The sequence below is a fragment of the Streptopelia decaocto genome (genome assembly GCF_964273445.1).
Source record: "Streptopelia decaocto genome assembly, chromosome: 3".
In the NCBI taxonomy this organism is placed as follows: Eukaryota; Metazoa; Chordata; class Aves; order Columbiformes; family Columbidae; genus Streptopelia; species Streptopelia decaocto.
The window spans coordinates 94061560-94082323 of record NC_138656.1 but is presented as its reverse complement, the minus strand read 5'-3'; the positions used below and the strand labels follow the sequence as shown (position 1 = coordinate 94082323).

General features: G+C 37.3%; 1 protein-coding gene across 1 annotated transcript in view; it reads right to left on the bottom strand.

The window, feature by feature from the left end:
• KHDRBS2 (KH RNA binding domain containing, signal transduction associated 2) overlaps positions 1-20764 on the bottom strand; it is a gene marked incomplete at both ends in the record, with an annotated part of 324097 nt that overhangs the window by 83276 nt on the left and 220057 nt on the right. The window contains 2 exons of the mRNA XM_082048177.1: positions 16628-16823; positions 18176-18303. Of these exons, the coding sequence (XP_081904303.1) occupies positions 16628-16823; positions 18176-18303 (324 nt within the window). The remainder of the gene's footprint in view (positions 1-16627; positions 16824-18175; positions 18304-20764) is intronic.

Below are 20764 nucleotides of genomic sequence, written 5' to 3'. Positions count from 1 at the left end.
ACTTTGTTAGAAAGTACATATCTTGGCCAAGGCTTTGCTTTAATGCATGTTTGCAAAGTGCCTACTATATACTTGATGTCATGTAAATAATGCACGATAACTACAATGTTAATTCTATGGGTTTGGATTCATGATCAAGAGAATGCAATAGGAAAGGTTTATTTGTTTTTTTTTTAGTATTTTTCTTCTCACTGTAAGCTTCTTTGGTACCAAGAGCTATTTGTAGAATCTCTTACATATCTTGCTGAGAAAGTCTCATCTGGCAAGACAAATGTGCTTTCTAATACCACATTCACTATGACAGTGGTGACATACTGCCTACAGACTGCAGCTTGCAGACACAAGTCCTGGATTCAGAAGAGATTTCTGTAACTTCTATTCCACTTCTAAAAGCTTAGATCGAAGGTACTGAAAATTAGGTAAGTTGAAAGACTAGAAAGCTTCTGGGTGAGAACAGAGGAAGTGAAACAAAAAACTGAAGAATACAAACCATGGCATTGGGGCATGACTGAATTTTCTGTCTCACACACAACATAAAATAGCTTTTTATTAAAGTCAGCACTACCAAGAATAAATCCAGGCCAAGTATACCAAAAGGATCAACATCCAGATAGTAATGTGTTACATGAATCAGCAATATTTATAGGGGATGACTGCAACAAAGGCCACTCTTGTATTTTTTTTGTCAGAAATCTATTGTGAAGGAAAAGTTGTATGTCAGCAGTAAGTCTGCAAAGAAAAATATCAAGCTTATGGCTATCAGTTTCTGTTTTGCCTTTTAAAACATTAATTACAGATACAAATTGTTCATGATTCATATTGTGGTTATTTGCCCAAAAAAGAAATTCTGTGCACTTAATAGAAACATTTTTTAAAACAGTCAGTCATTATGCTAATAACTTTCATGTGCAAAGTATATGACTCACAGAAAGTGCAGGTGTGCAGGAAGCACCTCAGTGATTAGAAAATATTAAGACAATTTGTGAATAGAGACCTGAATATATTTTCATTGCATTCCCAACTACTTCATGTATAACAACTTTTATTAAAAAACTATCTTTCTCAAAATTCAAAGTTCAACAGAATTTATCCTTCTGTAAGAACTTCTTGTAGCTTTGTTAGTGACTATTACAAATGTATCTGATAGTCTAGCACATCCTGTTCACAGCCATCAGTATACTCTAGTTAGCTCTAGTTGAGTATTTCATAGTTTCAGAGCTCCCCCAGCTATGTATTCACTATTAATATAAACAGGGTGAGAGAACAGGCCTGAAGCCTGGTATATGATGCCATAACGTGGCATATCGGCCTAAAGATATCAGTTCTTAGCAAAATCTAACTACTGACACATGTAACATCTAAGTCCTCATTCCTCTGCATAATTTATATCTCTTTTTCTCTCTCAAGGGATCCTCAGAGATGCTGAGTTTCATATTCTAGATGCTGAGTAGACTGAAAAATCTCAAAGATCTTCTACCAATCAGAGGCTGGCTGAAAAGTTCCATTATCAGGAAGAACTGAACTTTCTATAAGGAATTAAATCTTTGCAGCTTCTAGCATCAACACACATGCAGGGTCTGGTATTGCAGCTGTAAATCATGAGGTGAAGCTTGCCCTGTCCCTGAGACAGAAACTCCTCAGAGACCAGTCAGAGATGATGAAGTGAGCTCCACCATGAAGCTGTCACAAGCTTTTCCTGCCCTCTTGCTGCAAAGAAAACTTACTAATTTCTCTAAACATACACAAGTTCTCAGTCAGATACAACTAGTTTAACTGATGTTCATGCTTTATGGAAAGAAGGACTGTATCTAAAAGAATCAGCCTTATTTAATGTGTTCCTGTAAGGCACTCACTCCCCATGCTGATGAATTTAAGGACCAGCATATCACTACAGGAAATTCTTACACACAATGAAAACTATTTGAAGAATGATGCTTGTGTGTGTCTCATATTTGTACACTATCTAAACAACTCTGGAATCCTGAATAAACACAAATAAATAAAATCATAGCACTTCGCAGCTGAAGATGGTTGGAACACTCTGGTTCCTCATATCTGAGTAAAAATGATTGTGAATATTTTTAACATCTCATTAAATAACCTGGTTACGACTCTCCATTTCTTTCCCAAGCTGCTTGTGGGCCCTTGTCAGTTCCCCATCTATCCACTTTGAAATGGAGCTAATACACTACCTTGGACTAGATTAGTACTTACAGTATCTTACAATATCTATCACCTGTATTATAGTTTAATAGGATTGTTAGTCTTACACCTAAAGCATGACATTTAAAATCACATCACCATTTTATTATTAAGTAAAGAAATGATAGTCATGTCCTGAAGTGACCATCAAGGTGAGGCTGACTCAGTTATCTCCAAGGGATGACTTTATAGCTCTGAGAACTGACAGATTGTTATGTCATAGAACTCATGCAGGGCATGGTATTGCGGCTGTAAATCACAAGGGCAACTCAGTGGCCAGCACCCTTTGGAATAATCTTTACATTCCTGCTGTGTTCAATAAGCCTCTTAGTTGAAAGATTACGCATGATGAGGCTTTTTCTCCAGGACTGGTAATGGATAGCTCCTGTGCCTGTGACAGCTGCTTGCTAAAATTTAAACAAGGCTTTTTGTTGGGCATTTATCTGTACTTGTACCCCACCAAGGACTGTAAAGGACAAGCAACTCTAATCCAGAGTAAATTTGTCTTTTGGGATTTGCTTTAGGTGTATTTAAATCTAAACTGCTAATCTAAAATCCTGGAAGCACTATGTCAATAAAAATAAATAAATCAAGCCATTACAGCTGGATTGTACTAATATTTAGGAAATCTATTACATTTTCCACCTTGTTCCTGCTAACTGGGTCTATTCAGAAATCTTGTTGAAAGAGCAGGTTGCATACAGTCCTGGGGAAAGTTCTTTACTGCTTGGCACATACTGAAATGTTACATTCAAGTTTATGGCTTCCATTGCAGCCCCAGTCTATCTGGAGTGAAAGATAACCACACACATTTCAGATTCCCTCTTCTCTTGACCTCCAGCTACCTACCAGAGTAAGGACAGCTACACCTAGGAGCTTCAGCTCACTGTCCTAACTCCATCCATGAAAAAATGAATCTGCTTTACATTAAATCTTTATTGATTGCATAAGGCCTCAAAATTGTTACTGCTACTACCAGATGAGAGGTTTTTAAGCCTATTGCTAAATAGAATAAGATGACATAGTAACTTTTTTGACAATTTGCTGGGTGGCCCAACCAGAAGTACCTCAGGGGACCAAAGCTTGCTTTAGCCCATCCAGCAGTAATTTTCTTGGAATATCTAATTTTCCACCTAGAAATACAACTGTGCTCACTTTGATCTCCATCTCATTTTTCAGAAGAGCCACTCTGGATTTACAGTGATGCATTCACGGATTTTTGACTTATTACATTTCTTATACTTCTGAACTCTGCTGAGGAGATGGAATACAGACTTGCAAGACCACCTGCCAACACAAACTGCTGACTTTCTTTATCTCCAAAAGCCCAATATATTTGTTGTTTTCTAAATATTTTTTATTTTTTAAAAGTTTTTTTAATATACGCACTTGAGGACTGTTAGAGAATGGCTTAAGGACAAAGGACATGGGTCTACAGAGCAGTTGTACGAGCAGAGCCTGTTCTGAAAGCCTTTAGTATAAGTAGCAAAACTAGGCCGCAGTGGGCAAGGACACTGCGACCTTGGCATAGTTTCATAGATAACTTTAAGAAAACATGCATAGCTAGTGAGCCGCAAGTAGGAGGACCATGCAAATGTAATCGTTAGAGCTTAAGCCAATTAGTGAGTGACAAGTAGGCAAAATTATTGTAGACTCTATAAGTATGCACTGTTTGAACTAATAAAGTGAACTATGCTTTATCACTCACATTGAGTCGTCTCAGCTTGTTCCTCCACCGCTCAAAGAGGACCATGATAATAAGACAACTTATAGATCCTGTATGTAAATCTGTATACATTCTGAGAATTTTGCTGGTCTTGATAATTTGGTGTTCATTTTCTTTGCCTCTGTACTCTATTCCTCCCAGTAGATGAAGTAGGCTACAGCAACACTTGGTCTTTTTTACAGCATTTTTTATGTTGACTTTCAGAAACTTTTTTACTTAAGAAGGACAGATGAAGCAGTCATAAAATCCTAGGCTGCATCAAGCAGGCTTCAAGAAATAAATAAGTATCAGGTTCATAATGCTCTGAACTTAGAAAAAAAAGTATATCCTTGGATTTTTCATTTTGTTTTTCTAAGAAGGTCAGCAATCTCAGGACAGTTCAAGAAGACAACCTCTGGTAACATAATAAAACTGACAGTGTAAAATCAACCAGTATTTTTAGTAGAGCAAAAGATTTCTTTACCAAACAAATTATTATATCAACATGCATGATTTTGAGAGGACAGAAAATGCATGAATAATAACTAAAGGTAATTCCCTCCCCAAGATAATGTTCTAGTTTTTTATCATAGCTACTCAACATCTGAGTTGTACGAGTTCATACACTCATGCTCACCTTGGCAACAGAGATAGCTTGAAGGAGATGTTCAACAGGATTATCGCCCAACTAGGGAAGTGAAAGCCTCATGTTACTGAAACTGGGAAGTTGATTTTAATGTCTTTCAGCTTTCATTAATTACTTCTGCTCTACAGAACATTAAACAGTTTCTCACACTGCATCCAGTGACCTATTTGCTTATCCTCAAATATATAAACTCCAATCAAGTATGGATGAATTGGTATTTTCCAAACAGAGTGGAAGCTTAGTTCTTCATAACAATTCCTTTCCTTCAACACAAAAAACAAATGATTGTGTACTCTGTACACAGCTTGACTGAGGTCCTGAGGAAAGAAAGCAGATCCTTTAAAAGGCTTTTATTTCAAAATTGAATTTCACCTCAACAATGTCCTCATTCAATCAGGGACTATCAGAACAGTATTGCCTACTTGTCACATTGTAGTCTGCTTTCCTCCTAGGAAGATGGTGATAGGCTCCTCAAAGCAGATAGGTAGATGGGTATTTAAAAAAACAAACAAGCAAACAAAAAAACTACTTTTTTTTTTCCCCCTGTAAGTTTTCTACAAAATGAATGGTGGGTAAAAAAAAAATAAGCTATTTAGAATTTAAGTCCTGTTTTCAGATGTAATTTAGGGACTCAGAAGCCTACTTTGTTTGAAAATTTCGTGTGATCTAGGATCTTAAATTTCTGTATCCTGGATAAGCAAAAGAACCATACAAGAATTAATGACATCCAAGATGGATGTACTTTCTTGTATGATGTACAGGAAAAGTTAAGCAACTAAGAATGGTACCCAAGAATGGTACCCACAGTGCTGTACCTCCCAGTACCCTTTAGCTGTCCTCTTGGAAAGGGTGAAAACAAAGCTTTGCATAAGCCTTGATCCTCTCCAAGATTTAGGTGCCGTTATTTGGGCTGCAGGAAGTCAAGTCCTGCTCTCAGTATTTAGACCTCTCTGGTGGTGTGGTGTGCACATTAGTGCTCTACAAATTCTGCAAGAGGTCAAGTCTTTCTTTTAAAAAGAAATTGAAAAGAGTAGAATAAAAGTAGTCCTTTCACTCTTTCTGGTTTTTTTTTTTTTTTTTTTTTTTTTAACCCAGTATTTCATTCATCCAAGATGTGAGACACTGAATTTCACTTTTCCTCTGCCTTTAGGGATTTAAATCTTCATTCCTGGCTCAAGTGGATTGGGCTGCAACATATTCTACAGGAAGAAAACACTCTCACTCCCTTTTCTATTGCACTATGCATGGAAAGAAATAGTACACATACCAACCACTGATTCAGGCATACACTTATTGACTACATCTACAACTGATGTAGTAACCTCACTTGTAATTATACTCCACTATTACACACAATAAGACTATGCAAACACGAGACAAATCACTTGCATAAGCACTTTTCTACCCCTTAGAAAATAAACAATTGAAACCTGAGTGAAATTAATAAGACACAATTAAAACTTTATGTTTTTTCGTTTGTTTTTCTGGTTGCTCTGTGTTAAGTTTATTGTACACAAGACACCTCTGCTGCTTTTTCCAAAACGGCAACTTATGATAGATACCTCAAGAGAAATAAATTAGAAGTACTCCGGATGACTTTTTGGATTTATTTGTTTAGGGTGTTTGCATGAACGGTGGCCTTGCAAGAAAGTGAAACAGCTGTTCGAGGTAAGTGAAAAATGAGCCAAGTATTGTGGCTTTTAATTTATTTGATGGATGCACTCAGACTCAACAACTGTATTTCCGTGATTATTTCCCTTTCCCTTTCCCTTTCCCTTTCCCTTTCCCTTCCCCTTCCCCTTCCCCTTCCCCTTCCCCTTCCCCTTTCCCTTCCCCTTTCCCTTCCCCTTTCCCTTCCCCTTTCCCTTCCCCTTTCCCTTTCCCTTCCCCTTTCCCTTTCCCTTCCCCTTTCCCTTCCCCTTCCCCTTCCCCTTCCCCTTCCCCTTCCCCTTCCCCTTCCCCTTTCCCTTTCCCTTTCCCATCCTCCTTGCTACATTGTCCACATTTAAATTTGGTAAAATTTAACTTGCAACAAAACACAGGTCCCTTCTGCATCTCCCCCACAGCCTGATTTACACGACCTTGACTTACTTGTTTATAAGCCCTTTTCTTCTAGTTAACTGATGCAGTTCTGTCAAAAATACTTGGAAATTCCAATTTCCAAAATTCTGTTTCAGTTTAAAAGCATTTATTCTTTTATTATTACTGATAATTAAATAAAATTCAAACAACATGGTGAGCTTTTACATACCTGAGCAATTTTGATAATAAAAGCAAACTAAGTCACACCAAACCTGAAGCCATTGTCTGCAATGAGATGCAAACAGGTAATAAAAATGGAATTATATATTCTTAAAATAAGATTTATTTTAAAAGAAACAAGCATACATTTTAACTCTGCATGTCAGTTAAATAGTACAGGCAGTGTTTGCTCAAAAAGTAGAATGATTGATGGTAACTGGTTGGTAAAATAGAAAGAAATATAGTTAGAATTTCAATGTATATATTTTTTTTAGTGCAAGTTATTTCAGAAAAATCCCAGCTGCAGCATGTATAAGGACTGGTATACACATGTAAAGTCTTGATAAAAACAAGTGCACGGGCTACGTGTTATTGTAGAAATCCAGTCATGCGTAAAACGGTTCAGCAATTGATTTTCTTTGACAATCTTATTTTTAAAACATCCAAATGTATATAATTCAGATGTGTACTTGCTCATTGTATAGTTTCGTCCTCAGAAAGATTAATCAATAGTGTTAACAAGTTATTTAGAGAAGTTTTGAATGAAGAAAACTGGGAAAAGTGTGTGATTTTAATACAGGGAAAGAGAAACTAAAATATGAAAAAACTACAGTACATGAGTTTATATATTGCCCCAAAATAAGACTCACTTTTGGGACTTTTTTTTTTTTCCACTTCAGCTTTCTAAAAATCTGGATGTCTGAAGTTGCGAGGATGTACAGGAAGAGACAACAATCAGGACTGGAAAGTCCAAATGAGAGATAATAGGATATGGACTTTCTAAGCTTGAAGTTGCTGTGTCCTCATTAGACTTAAATAAATTGCATCTGACAGACATTTGGTGATCAAAAGAATTGGCGGTAGTAGGCTATCTAAAGGATTATTAATATTTTCATTACGGAAACTCACTAATGGGCTCAGAAGAGTTGGAGGACAGCATGAACACCAAGGCTACAGCTAAAGCACCTATTAGGAACTGATAATCAATGGTATGCACTCCACTTGGACAGATATACAGATTTTGAGAAATATTTAAAGGCAGTTTTACTGTATTGCATAGGGTAGCACAGGGGTATGTTTGCAAGTGTGTCCTTGGGTTACTAATGTATTCTTATGATAGTAAAATATAGAGAGTATTTACCTACCTAATTCCTCTTCACAAACATTGCACTCTTTATGATTTCAGATGTTGCACTCCACAGATTTTTACAGCACACTAAGAGCTACAAAACAACCGCAGGTAGTCAAAGTGAGCTATTAGCTGTCTATGAGTAACAGCACTTGTAACGACTGTAGAAGCTATTAAAATGCAAGCAATCATAATTTCATCAGGAAAAAAAAACAGGTCTGTATGCAAAAGAATATTTTTCATCTCTGGTCTTGTACTTTATTGTCCCAGAACCATTATACTGCATCTCCCTCTTCTAGTGATTGCCAGACTCTCTAAGAGCCCTATAGGTCAAATTCATGGTACTGTGTTTCATAACAAGATCAATTTTCTCAACATTTTTGCTACACTGTAAAGAGGCACACTAAGTCTGCACCTTTGATAAAATACAACTGATCTGATTGTTTAAAAAATGAGCATATCTGAAAATGGCATTGACCTATTTACCTGACAAAGAGGTATTCATTTGAATTTCCCAGTCACTTTAATACTATCATTGCTCAAGAGGAAAAAAAATGTGTACTTCATCCAGTTCATCTGGTTATACAAATAAAACTATTTTTTAAAATACTTGTTAGTATCTTCTTCCTTTCTATACTTGTTTCCTACATTTACATATTTTTTTTCCAAAAGTATATTATGAAAGAAGAAACCACACACTTTAGGTTTTACTTCTCTGACCCTTCAGACTGAGTCCTTACACAGTTACTCATGCACACTGCTGGCTGCAGAGGAGCTCTGCGCAATATAAAGTGCTTACAAACAGAGCACTGGAAGAAATGCACTACATTTTTCTGTGCTGTAGCTACGGATAACATATACACATATCTGTATCAGAATGTAAGCACATATCTCTATACCCAAGTAAAGATTTACGGGAAATGCTAAGGCAGTTGGAGAGTCATAAAGCCTCCTCCTTTGCAAAACAGCAGAGAATGGGACATTCACAAGCTGTTTTGGGGAAGCAATCACTGCTGTGTGTCTCTGGATGGCTTCCAGCCAAGGGACAGCCTGAGGCAGCTTCGTCTATAACAATATACACATGGGGTATATATATGCCTTCCTATGTGTATGAGAATCTAGGCTCACATATATATTTGAGCCTCCCTTAAATACCAAGAAAGAACAGGCATACTGCTGGACAGGTGCCTCTGCAACCAAATACATGAAATAATTCACTGACCACAAACCTTTTTCTTCCTATGTATAACTGAAATTCAGGGTTGCAAATACACTGAACATAATGAGGGAGAAAAGATCACAGGCATGTAAGACTACTTTTCAGGCCTTTTCTTGTACCAAATACAAATCCCCTTTTTCAATTATCTAAGTGTATGGATAGAGGCAACTGGCTAAAAGGTCCATCAGCCACAGAATGAAACAGAACTGTGCTCTGTAATACTTGTCTTTGATTTTAAGTGCAGTTGATATGTATGTATCTCTGCAGTTCCATGCAGAATTATTTTTTGCAAGATGACAATGTCACAAATATACCGAAGAGAAGAATACAGATGAAGTCTGATGACAACTTCCTGCAACACGAAGTATTTTTTAAATACATGCCCTTTAAATTCCAGTAAAACTAAAATACTACTTTGGAACAATCCATAAAAGTTTTCCATTAATATAAACCAGTTCCTGAACTGTGCATTTTACTACATTAATAAAGCTCATGTTTTAGCTACAGTGAAAATTCCTAATAAATAAATACAATACATAAACCAGAAGTACTCTGTTAGCTGTACACAAAATCTATTGATATAAAGAGCATGCTGTTTATCTACTACAATAAAGTCACTAATCTGAGTTTACCAAAATGCTAGACTGAAAACCACATGAATAAAGCTGATATGCTGGAGGCAGGGCTGGTGTGATAATGGTAAGTGCCACAGCATCTTACCGCCCAGAGCCTTTCCTGAAACCAGAGCTCAAGGCTTCTGTAATTGCCTGGCACAGCTGAAGCCTCTGTGCTTACCAGTCTGCAGGAAACAGTAGCCTGCACCAAGCTTCTCTCATTACCACTGAATTTAAATGTGTCTGGCTCCCCGGGAACTCACCAGTCCAAAACTATTCAACTTTTTAATACCTTGGTGAACTTAATCTGGGTAAGAAACTTTGAGAAGTGAAAGAGAAAACCCAAGCCTTCCATCTGAGCTGAATTCACAGAGTAACTGAACTCACAAGGACTGTAATTAAATTGGACTTGTCCCAAACCTTTAACAATAATTCCCTAAGTTTGTAAGAGTTTGTAAAAAAACCAAAAAGCTTATGACTCACCTTTGCAACCTGTCATAAAAAGGACAACATGGGTGCAGACAGAGTCACATGATAATGCTTAGCCAGCATATACCTATGGAGATATTTTGTACCAACCAAGACTGTTCTCTATCAAATAAACAGCCAAGTGACATGTTGTGACAGATCCAAGTGACAGTAGACAAGTATTTTTGGTAACAGATTCCTGAACAATCACACTGTTTAATGATCAAATGGTGCAGTGAATGATGCAGGCAAATTCTGTCTCTATGGAAAACACTGCATATATATTTTATGTAGGATCTTATGAATATAACCTCATACACCATGAATATTTAAGGACCATATGAAGGCTGGATGATCAGTTGAGAGATGCCCTTCACTTAGATCTCTATATAACAAATATAAATATTTATTAGGTTGTAGTTGTATTACCATCGTGTCTAATACTAAAACATACAGCTGCATCAGCATTTTCTTTTATTCTCTGTCTAGCATAGAAAATAGTTTTGAACTGAAAACTTGGTAACTAATGTTAAGAGGAGAATTATTTTTGCCAAGGAAAGCATGAAGGGGACAACAGAAGGGCTTATGCTCCACAAAATCCTTCTGCAGCATTCATAAGTGGATATTGGGAGTTTTATGTATTTTATGAGTAAAGTTTAACCCATTGAGTAACTATGATTATCACAATCAAATCAAAATGAATCAAAAAAACAATATAATAAAGTCTGCTTTAGAGTACATGGTCAATTTGTGAGAAATTCATAGAAGTGATGAATCTGAAATAAGTATTCACATTTATTGATGCATTGCTCTCAGGACAGTTCCTTTGGTTTCATGGGGCAAGTCTGATTTATTCAGATACCATCTATAAGAATAAGATCCAAACTACAGTTTGCACAAGTAAGCAAAAATCTCTAGAACTACAGGTTCCCAGACACTGAAGGCTTAACGCTGACTGTGGGTTTTGCACTTAGAAAAACATGAAAAAGTTGCTACTACTTTAATTCTGTATTTTTTTCTGTATTTTCTTGCAATAAGTACATTTATACTATTGATGGACCAAATTCTCTGAAGTTTGAATAACTAACAGAAAAATCCACTCTACTTTTGTGAGACCATAATTCGCAATATTCATCTAAAGCTCAATAGGGTCTTTCACATAATATAAACATTATCCTGTTTATCGCTATTATGGTAAAAATAAAATTTGATTTTCCAAGCCACAGAAGATGTAAGTTGAATATAGCTTAGCTCTTTTTCTATGTGCCTTGCGCACAAATAGGTAATCAATCATATTTAATCAATGTGGTGTTCAGCCGTGCAGATTCCCATGTCTATAATTCCAGCTTTATTCAAATGCTCTTTAGTCTCAGTACATTCTTCATTGATTTTTTTTTTTTCATCCAAAAGAGGCATAGAAATAGATAGGTGGTACATATTAAAACTTGAAAATATCAATTTAGAAAAAATAATGGAAATAATCCCCTTTGACCATCATTATGTCCAATATATTTCACCATTTCAAGGTTTGGATCAAGTCTTCTTAGTTGTCTGTGCCTCACTCTCACTGAAAATATAAGAATGGACTTCACAAGTAGCAGAATTAAGTACCAATTGCTCACCTTAACTTATTCATTAAAGCAGTAACACAGGCGCAAACATGCCATGAAGAGGAAGTGTAGGTCTTCATACACAATTTCCATCTACATTCGCAAGTGGCAGACAGAATGGATTTAAAAGCCCTATGAGATCCAGCTTATAACAGTAAACAAAGCCTCCGCAACCACATTTTTGGGGACCACAGTCCCATGTAAATGTTAATTATCCTTTTCAAAATGTTAAAGTGTGACAAAATGCCTCTTATTGTCAGTCTTTTCATTGTCTAGGTTGGCACTGAATAAACATGAGCATAGCTGTTTCAGTTTGTTTGAAAACTATTGAAAAATGTAAATAACCATTGAGCTTAGAACAAACAGTTGAACGTGGCATTTGCTTTCATTTTAAATAGCTTGAAATGAGAGGAAGAACAGCATGACATTAAAAGCACAATCTATCTTATTATGTGGCTCTTTTCCAGAGACTTTCTAAAAGCATTGCTCTTCACTTACTCCAGGAGATATCAAGAAGCTGCATTTGGTTAGTTTGATCAGTGAAATGAGAAGTGAGAGAGAACATTTGCATTTAAAATTGCTCTTTAATCTGGCTGTCCTAGACCTAGGAGCTGTACCGGCTTCTCAGTGTCTCGACAGACTGGCCTATTTCTTGCAAACAAATTATGTATTTCTTTGTAAATACAAGAAACTCATCTAAGTATTCATACTGAATGGCTTTTTGTGCAAATGTCCCCTTTTTTATCCAGGAGTAAAAAGTCTTCTTTCTTATCTGGGAGCAAAAATGCAAAATATAAAAGCAATGTGCATTTTAGTCCCAAATTTATTCTGTTTTGGTAGTTCTTTGCATCTGGGTTAAGGGAAGAAATGCTAAATCACTTCTAGACTCACATTAGACCTCTTAGAAAGGCTTACTGTCGCTCTTAAAAAACGTAAAGAAAAATATCACTGCATAGCTCACTGCTAGGTTCTGATTCAGAATGAAAAATACAGCTCCAGAGTCAAATACCTTTCAAAACAGATCTGAAAGCAATGGTATTTTTGGCTTATATTTGGGTTAAGCACCCTTCAACTATTTAGCTTTAACCTTAAGTGAAAAAGTCTGCATGTTCAGATTAATACATATTGTGCTGAACACTGGCTTTACTGCTTCAATAGAATGTTCCTTCCAGCAGAAGACCTACTCAAACACTTCACTTCTGTCTAAATCATGAACCTCAATCAGTCATGTCTATTGTCTGTTTCATAAGTCACCAATAAGACCTTAGCCTTTTAAAGTTCCTTATACTTGTTAAGAAAAGACTCCAGGAGTCTCCCCTCAATCTGTAATTATGACATCGGTGTTATTTTTCCTGCCTATATGCTTACTATATTACTTATATATTCAAATCGATCATAAAAGTAGATGTCCAACCAAACAAATCTTAACTTTTTCAATGAAAAAAATAGCACAAAATCAATCTTACTATTCTCTTTGTCAATAAAGGTGATGATGCAGGACTGAAATATTGAATATTGACTGAATATTTGAACTCATTTTCATTTACCATCTCCTACCTTGGTCATCCACAATTGTCATCCACACTGTGTGGTTTTCAGTAAAAAAAACCAACAACAAACAAACCCAAACCAAAACAATCAACCAAACAACAAAAACTCACAATGGAACCCGAGGTCCAGAAGGCTGTTTTTTAAATGAAATTCTGAATCCTTTTCAGCAGCTAGAGACATCTTCAGTATGGTGGTGTTTGTGGACTAGTGGTATAAAATTATATCTCAGAGAGTAATGACAAGGGCTAAGCTCAGCTTTGTGAAAGAATCTTCTGAAGAAAGTTCACAATGACCAAGTCAACCTTCTGCTCTGAACTGCACTCTGGTGGACCTGTCCTTCAGCTTCAGGAGCACGTACAGACTGGTCACACTGAACTAAGATCAGTCACTTTGAACAGCACTCTTAGTCACCAGGTTACAAACCCAGGACCACCTCTCTGATCCCAGAAGCTGCACAGCAGCTGTTCCAAATTCACACACAATGAGCTTTTTCTAAAGTGAGGAAGGTTCACTTAGTAACTATTTCTTCTGTGTTTATCTTCTAATGGCTGTACCTCCTCTTCCTGTGGGTAGTCTTCTGAACTTCCTCTGAGATACTATCTATGCTGCACCCAATAAAAGCTATATAGCTGTTTCAAAAGCAAGTAAAGAAAAAGGCATGAGGTGTGTCACTCCCCCTTCTCTCTCTAGCTCTCTTATTTTCTTAAAGTTCTTCTAAATTATTTTCCCTATTTTAGGCTTGACATTCAAAATGTTGAACACGAATATACAATGACAAGACTTCAGTTTCTTGATAAACTTTTAGACATTTGCTTTTACGAAGTCTCAGAAAGGTCATCAGGAAACCTCAAAATATTTAGATACTGGCTAATTATAAAGGAGTGATTCAAACTTTTAAATGCTTTTCCAAACTGATTTGAACAGTGAGGTGTTTCAAGGTCAAACAGTCAATACAAGCTCTGATTAGTAGAGCTGAGCAAATATCTAAAGATTTTGCTCAGGAAAAGCTGTTTAAACATTTTAAAAAATTCTGCTGCAGCCACTCTATTCTTTTTCTTGAGTTCACTTTCAGCTCAGCATTCAAATGACTATATTCTGTTAGAGAAAAGAAAAATCAAAAATGTGGATACTCACAATCAATGACATTGCATTCATGTGCACAACTAATCAAAGCAATGGTGCTTGCATACAGTAGGCAAAAATTAGAGTGAAATACCATAACAAAAATGAGAAGCATAAACACATAAAGAAATTGCAATATGCTGGTGGGTTGCCAATAAGCAGAAAATGAGACAAAGTAAATTGGATAAATTATTCAGTATAAATTAGTTTTTCATCTCTAGGATTCAGTGTGAAAGAACAACAATTACACATGACATTTGTTGCTAGTCAACAAATGGATCCCCTTGCTTTTAGTATCCAGTCAGATATGTGACGCAGTGGTGCATTTGCGAAGAAAACGGCAAAATTAAAAATATTTTCCCCTAAAATATGATTTACAAGTTCATATATAGATATATGACAGTGAACTTTTCCTTCTATCTGCACACCATCAGTTTTAATTATTATCTTAGTCCATAAGTAATTTTTGCAAAATGGCAAGAGATTTTCATTGCAAACTGGTGGATGACAGCAGGTCAGAGGAAGCCCCTATATTCCCAGCTGTGGAATACAGATGTTGAAAGGACACAGAAGATGGAAAGATCTCCAAAACATCTGAATTTTTCCTATAAGGCAAGATGTTTCTTGCTGCTATCTAAGTAGTCAAAATAGAAACACAAACACATTTGTTTGTTTTTACTGGAGTAATCTATCGCAAACTAAAATGACTCCTTTAATTGTGTGTATATTTTGTGTTCCTGAGAGTGTCACCATTTCAAAACAACGCGGAACTGGCTGAATGCTTTCCTAATTTGACAGAACAGCTGCCTCAACTTCTCCTCCTGCTTTCCACGTATTTGCCATTCAGAAAAAGCATAAGAAACCTTCCCTAAAAACTGTTTAACACTCTAGGACGTTTACCAGTACTGTAGATGGGGAAAAAATATTAAAAAAAAGAGAGAAGATTTACCTATAATCTTAATCTCACATTACAAGGGGTCTGTTTTGAAATTTGTCACTCATGGATTAGGAAAAGACACAGTTCTGCACAGAAAGGAAGGTCTCATACATTTTGTTACTAACGGATAATATACTGTCTATCAAGGAAGGGTATATTCTTTACATTCATTTTTTTAGCAGCGCTTTTATCTCATTTAAAGATTGAAACTGTTGAGGTAAATAACAACAGAGAGTGACTTTCTTCCCCTCTTTTGCAGCTGTGGTTCAGTTGTGACTCTTGGCATTAACAAAATGTGCATCCCTGATTCGAAGCGGCCATGATCTAATCTCTACTCTGCAAATACAGATGGCTGAGTAAAGCTTTACCAACAAAGATTAATTTCTGTTTCAATTTCCTTTCTTCTGTTCTTGGAAAACTATTAATTGAATAAAACTACATCTTCTCAATTATAGTGTGATAGGATTACGGAATGGATGGGATGTGCATCTTACCCTTGGATTTGCCACAGCTGGAAAAAGTCAGACATCATATTTGATGGTGCCTTCTCCTCTACTTGGATATCAGTTGTTATGGTGATAGTTCCAGGAGGGAACACTAATGAAGATCACTTGAAAGCTTTAATGTTTACAGCACAATTATTTTTAACACCTCGTAAGAAAAGGTGACAGTTAGTACTGCTCCTTGCTAAATCTGCATCATTGTATCAGCTTTCATGAAAATTACTTGAATTTCTATTTGTTATGTAACTATAGCACTATGGTGAACACAAATATACATATATGTATTTATAGGCAATAAAAAGGATTTGGAAGAACAAAAAAACCCGTGTTCTCACAAAGGATAACATCTGTTATTCCTAAGAACCTGCCTACAGTAACAAATAGCTTTTAGTTATAATATAATCTTGAGTATATCTGTATTGCTCTTTGTCATGCCCAGAGACCTACCCAAGCACCATCTGCTCATATCCCGAAGTAAGCTGTGAACAATTCTACGAACCCCCAACACCCAAAACACACAGGTCTGCAGACACACCGCATCACTGAGACTATAATTCACCAGCAGGAGTTAAGTAGCAGAGACACAGCAATTATTGGCCTGGAGTCTTCCAACCTAGAGGCGCTTGATGTTCACCACAGAGTTTGGCTCATGTATGTTATAAACACACGTGGTTACTTACATATTCTTCATAGGCCTCGTGTGTGGGTGGCGGGGGTGGTCTGTAGCCCGGGACAGCCGGGGCACCCCTTGCTCGAGGAGTGGGGACACCCCTTGCCACTGGAGGGACAGGGAGGGCTCCACGGGTCACTGGCGCTCCTCTGGGTGCTTGGGCACCTCGTCCAGGTGGAGGTGGAGGAATCGCGCCCCCACGTCCCCTGCGGGGAGCAAAAAGCAGTGATCAATTCAGCGGGGGCAGCAAGGCAGGACATGCAAACGTTACTCCATTCTAAAGGCTCTTATATTTCTACTACTATTTAAAGTATTGTATAACTGGCATTTTGGCAGCTACAATGTCAAGCACTTTTAGGCAATATCTCAGGAAGAACTCATATTATGAAAAGGCATTATTTTTAAGCCACCCAATGCCTTTTAAACCTGATCCTCTTGTTGCTTGTGCTAATGAAATTCTGGATTATCGTGTGAGGAACTTTTTCTGTTGCTCTCAAACTATTTTAGAAGAGCAGTCATCACTCTCATTCTAGTGTTTATTGGTGGGTGGGAAAAACCGATTGGCAGAAGATGATGCAGGATGAGAGAAACTTGCAAGGCAAAGTAGAACAACTGTATACAAAGAGAGTTTCTGAGCACCCAAAGATTTTTGAGTGGAAGATGGTCATGAATGACAAGTGTAAAAAATCCTCTGTATGTGCATCATCTACTCATAAAAAATTCCATTCAAAAAGAACTGAGGGAAAACATGACACCTTCAGGGGAAAAAAAAAGAGAGGTCATAGGCAAGATCAGCAAGTTCAATTACTAAAGAACAACTCCTCTGCCAGCATAAAATAAGGTACCTCCAAATCCCATTTGCTAGAAAATAAAAGCGGATTTTTTAAGACTCATCCTGAAATGATCTATATGGATGCCTAGAAGTATCTGGGTAACTTAGATGCCTGAGGCAACAAGTTTCTTAAGGGTTCACAGTGAAAAATGAGTCTGAAAGACTGTATTAAGATTATACACTGGCGTTAAGAATCAGCAGAGCTATCTGTTGCCCTATATGAAAAAATACCTGGAAGAATTCAGGGGACATTCATACACCAATGTTTTTAGATGATGTCAATAAAATTCATAGCAAACTGATAACACATACAACAAATAATATATAATGCAAAATATATTATAGATATAATATGCATGCAAATAAAGTTGCATGCAGACTATGTAGCCTCCTCTGACTATGTTATTTTATTGACCAATGATTTTATGCTATTGACCATACCAATTCTGTATTGCCATAACAATATTCTTTACTAGAAATATCCTTGCACTGGCTTCATATTCTGCTCTGATTTATAGTTTGATACTTGTATACCACCCACTGTTATCTGTGAACTGTAGCTTCTAGAACCCGGCACAACACAGACCAAACAAATTATCAGAAGAAAAACATTTTGATTTACTGACCATGATGTATATGTGATTTTTTTTTTTTAATGAACTATGCTTGTTTTCCCACTGTTTACACTTTCTAAACCTATTAATATAATAGCTTTGGCTACCACACCTTGAAGGAGCTGCAGGTGGCACACGGATCCCTCTTCCTCGAATGCCCCGTCCACGTGCTGAATCCTCAGAACCATTCAAATACGACAGTTCTCTCAGCTGCTCCTGACGAATTTCATCATTATAATCCTGAAATGCAAAAGGTGAAACTTGCTGAAGCTTTGTATTTTGGCTGAACTGCCAAACCACCCAAACCAGGAGCTACAGGGATGGCATTTGGGTGAATTACTTCACACTACCACCTGTATGCTGAAAAAACATCCAGTGGGAGTGGACAACTACCTATAATATGTGGACAGAAATTTATATGGGTAGTTAAGGTGGCCATAAAGAACATGTACACAGAAAATAAACACACAAGGCACAGAAGGCACAAACATAAAGCAAACACCAAGAACTTATCTGTATACAAGATGCAAATGGACTTTCACATACAAAAGGTAGCAATCTTAAACAGCTTGAAATTAGATGAAAAATTGCATTTTTTATATATATATATATATATATATTTTTTTTTTTTTTTTTGGCAGACATCCCTGGCTACCTTTATGCACTCAAAACACAAATTCCACCTTGTGTTGCACATAAAATTTACACTAGATTCATTTGATCCAATACCAATTAGTATCATTGAATGTAGCCTTCAGTTATCCTGCATATCCACTAAACTTCTGAAAAGAGGTTTCTCTTTAGGAGTTAAAAGTAATGAAGCTATGTTTACTAGATAAACTTGTTAAATTATATAAAACAGGGTCACTGTAAGACTGCAGGGTAAAGACTCTAGCACTGCAAGCTTCTGCTGGCTCAGTAAACAGAACATCGGATGAATTTCCTTTTCTTGCTGATACACCAGACACAATATTGGGCAATTTTTACTTATTTTGCAGCTTTTGTCTCAGACAGAAGTTCCTTTTTTCTTTAGCTTCCTTCTTTTTGTATTCAGCTCTTTGCCTGCTGCTCAGGGTAATAAGAGGCCACTGCAGTAGCTGGGTCTACAGCAGCAGAACTGTGTGGAAGCTAATTAGTGTTTCAAAATAGAAAGGATTATTGAATATCAGCCCTTCAGTCTTTCCACCCTCCCATAGGCGACTGCCATTGACTGTCATGCAGCTTTTCGGGTGGGGGACTGTCCAGGACGCATTACAAGTGACACCTCTTTTTAGCCAAGTTTAAGACCAAGTGATCAGTGAGATGGCACTGGGGCATTGCTCATTCATTCTCTTTCTCAACTTCCTGGAGTCATATAGATATAATAAACTTCTTTTGTCAGCAAAGTGGGCATAAGAAATTTACCGATGATGCTAGCAGTAGATGGCTGACACATTGAACAACAGAGCTGCAATTTATAGGGACTTTGAGAAGATTGGAGGACCAATGTAAACCTCCTGTGGGTCAACAAGAAGCAGCACAGTCTTCTGCCCATGGGCTGGAATAAGAAAGGCCACACGTGCCTAGAGGCTGGGAATTAACAGACTGAGTCAAAGCATTGCTGAAGGTGATCTGGTGGACAAGTGGTGGAATATCACCCAACAAGGTGCTCTCCTTTGGGAATCAGGTACTTTTTGTACTGGGCTACATTAGGAAGAGTGCTGCCATCAGCTTGACAGAAGCCACTATTCCCTTATACTGGCTGGGTCTCAAGAGTATTTTGTCCAAGTTTGGCCCACCAATTCAAGAGGGACATGGAGAAACTGAAGAAGGTCCAACAGAGGATTGATTACAAGAATGGTCAGGGGCCTAGAGGAGAGACTGAAGGAGGTGGGCTTCTGTAGTCTGTTGAAGAGACTAAACACGCACTTAAAGAGGACCTACACAGTGATGGAGTCGAAGTCCTTGGCAGTGAGGGGCAATAACTGCAAGAGGTGATTTAGGAGATTCAGGATGCCCATGAGGAAGAAGTCCTTCACCAGAAGGACAGTGCAAACCTGGAATAGTCTACACAGATAGTTTCGAGACTCAACCAGACAAAACCTTGCCTTCCCTGGTTTATTGTTTTTTGGTGGTAGTAGAAGTGCTTGGAGTGGGAGACAGAAGCAGACGACCTCTAGAGGACTCTTGAAACGGATAATTCGGTGATTCTGTGAAGTTGTCATCCATCTTCCTCTGTGCCCAGGATACTCTTTATAGATTCCCCTGTTGAATAGATGCTATTGTTGGAAAGGAGGGCCCTTTGGTAAATCTGATTTATGAAATGAATCAACTTATTCTAGAAGACAAAACCCAACTCTTGTGTTAGACAGTTGAGAAGGTGGTGGACTGAAGCAGGTAGGAATGATGAAGGAGTGGAGAAATGGGAGAGGAATGAGAGGAATTTTTCAGACAGCTTTGCCACCAGTCTGTTTTTTGTTGGTTGGTTGGTTTGTTTGTTTGTTTGGGGTGTGTGGATTTGTGTGTGTGGAAGTGTGTGTTTAATCTCAGGAATACATCCCAAAGAGACTTCACAAAAGAGTTAATCTTCTTTCTTTCCACAAAACCGAATATAAGGTCCAGGAAATCTGTTTGAACATACAATGCTGATCTTATGTGTACTAAGACAGTGCAGACCTGGTTGTAATTTCCCTTCCAGATTTCTAGGGAGTGCTGCTGAAAT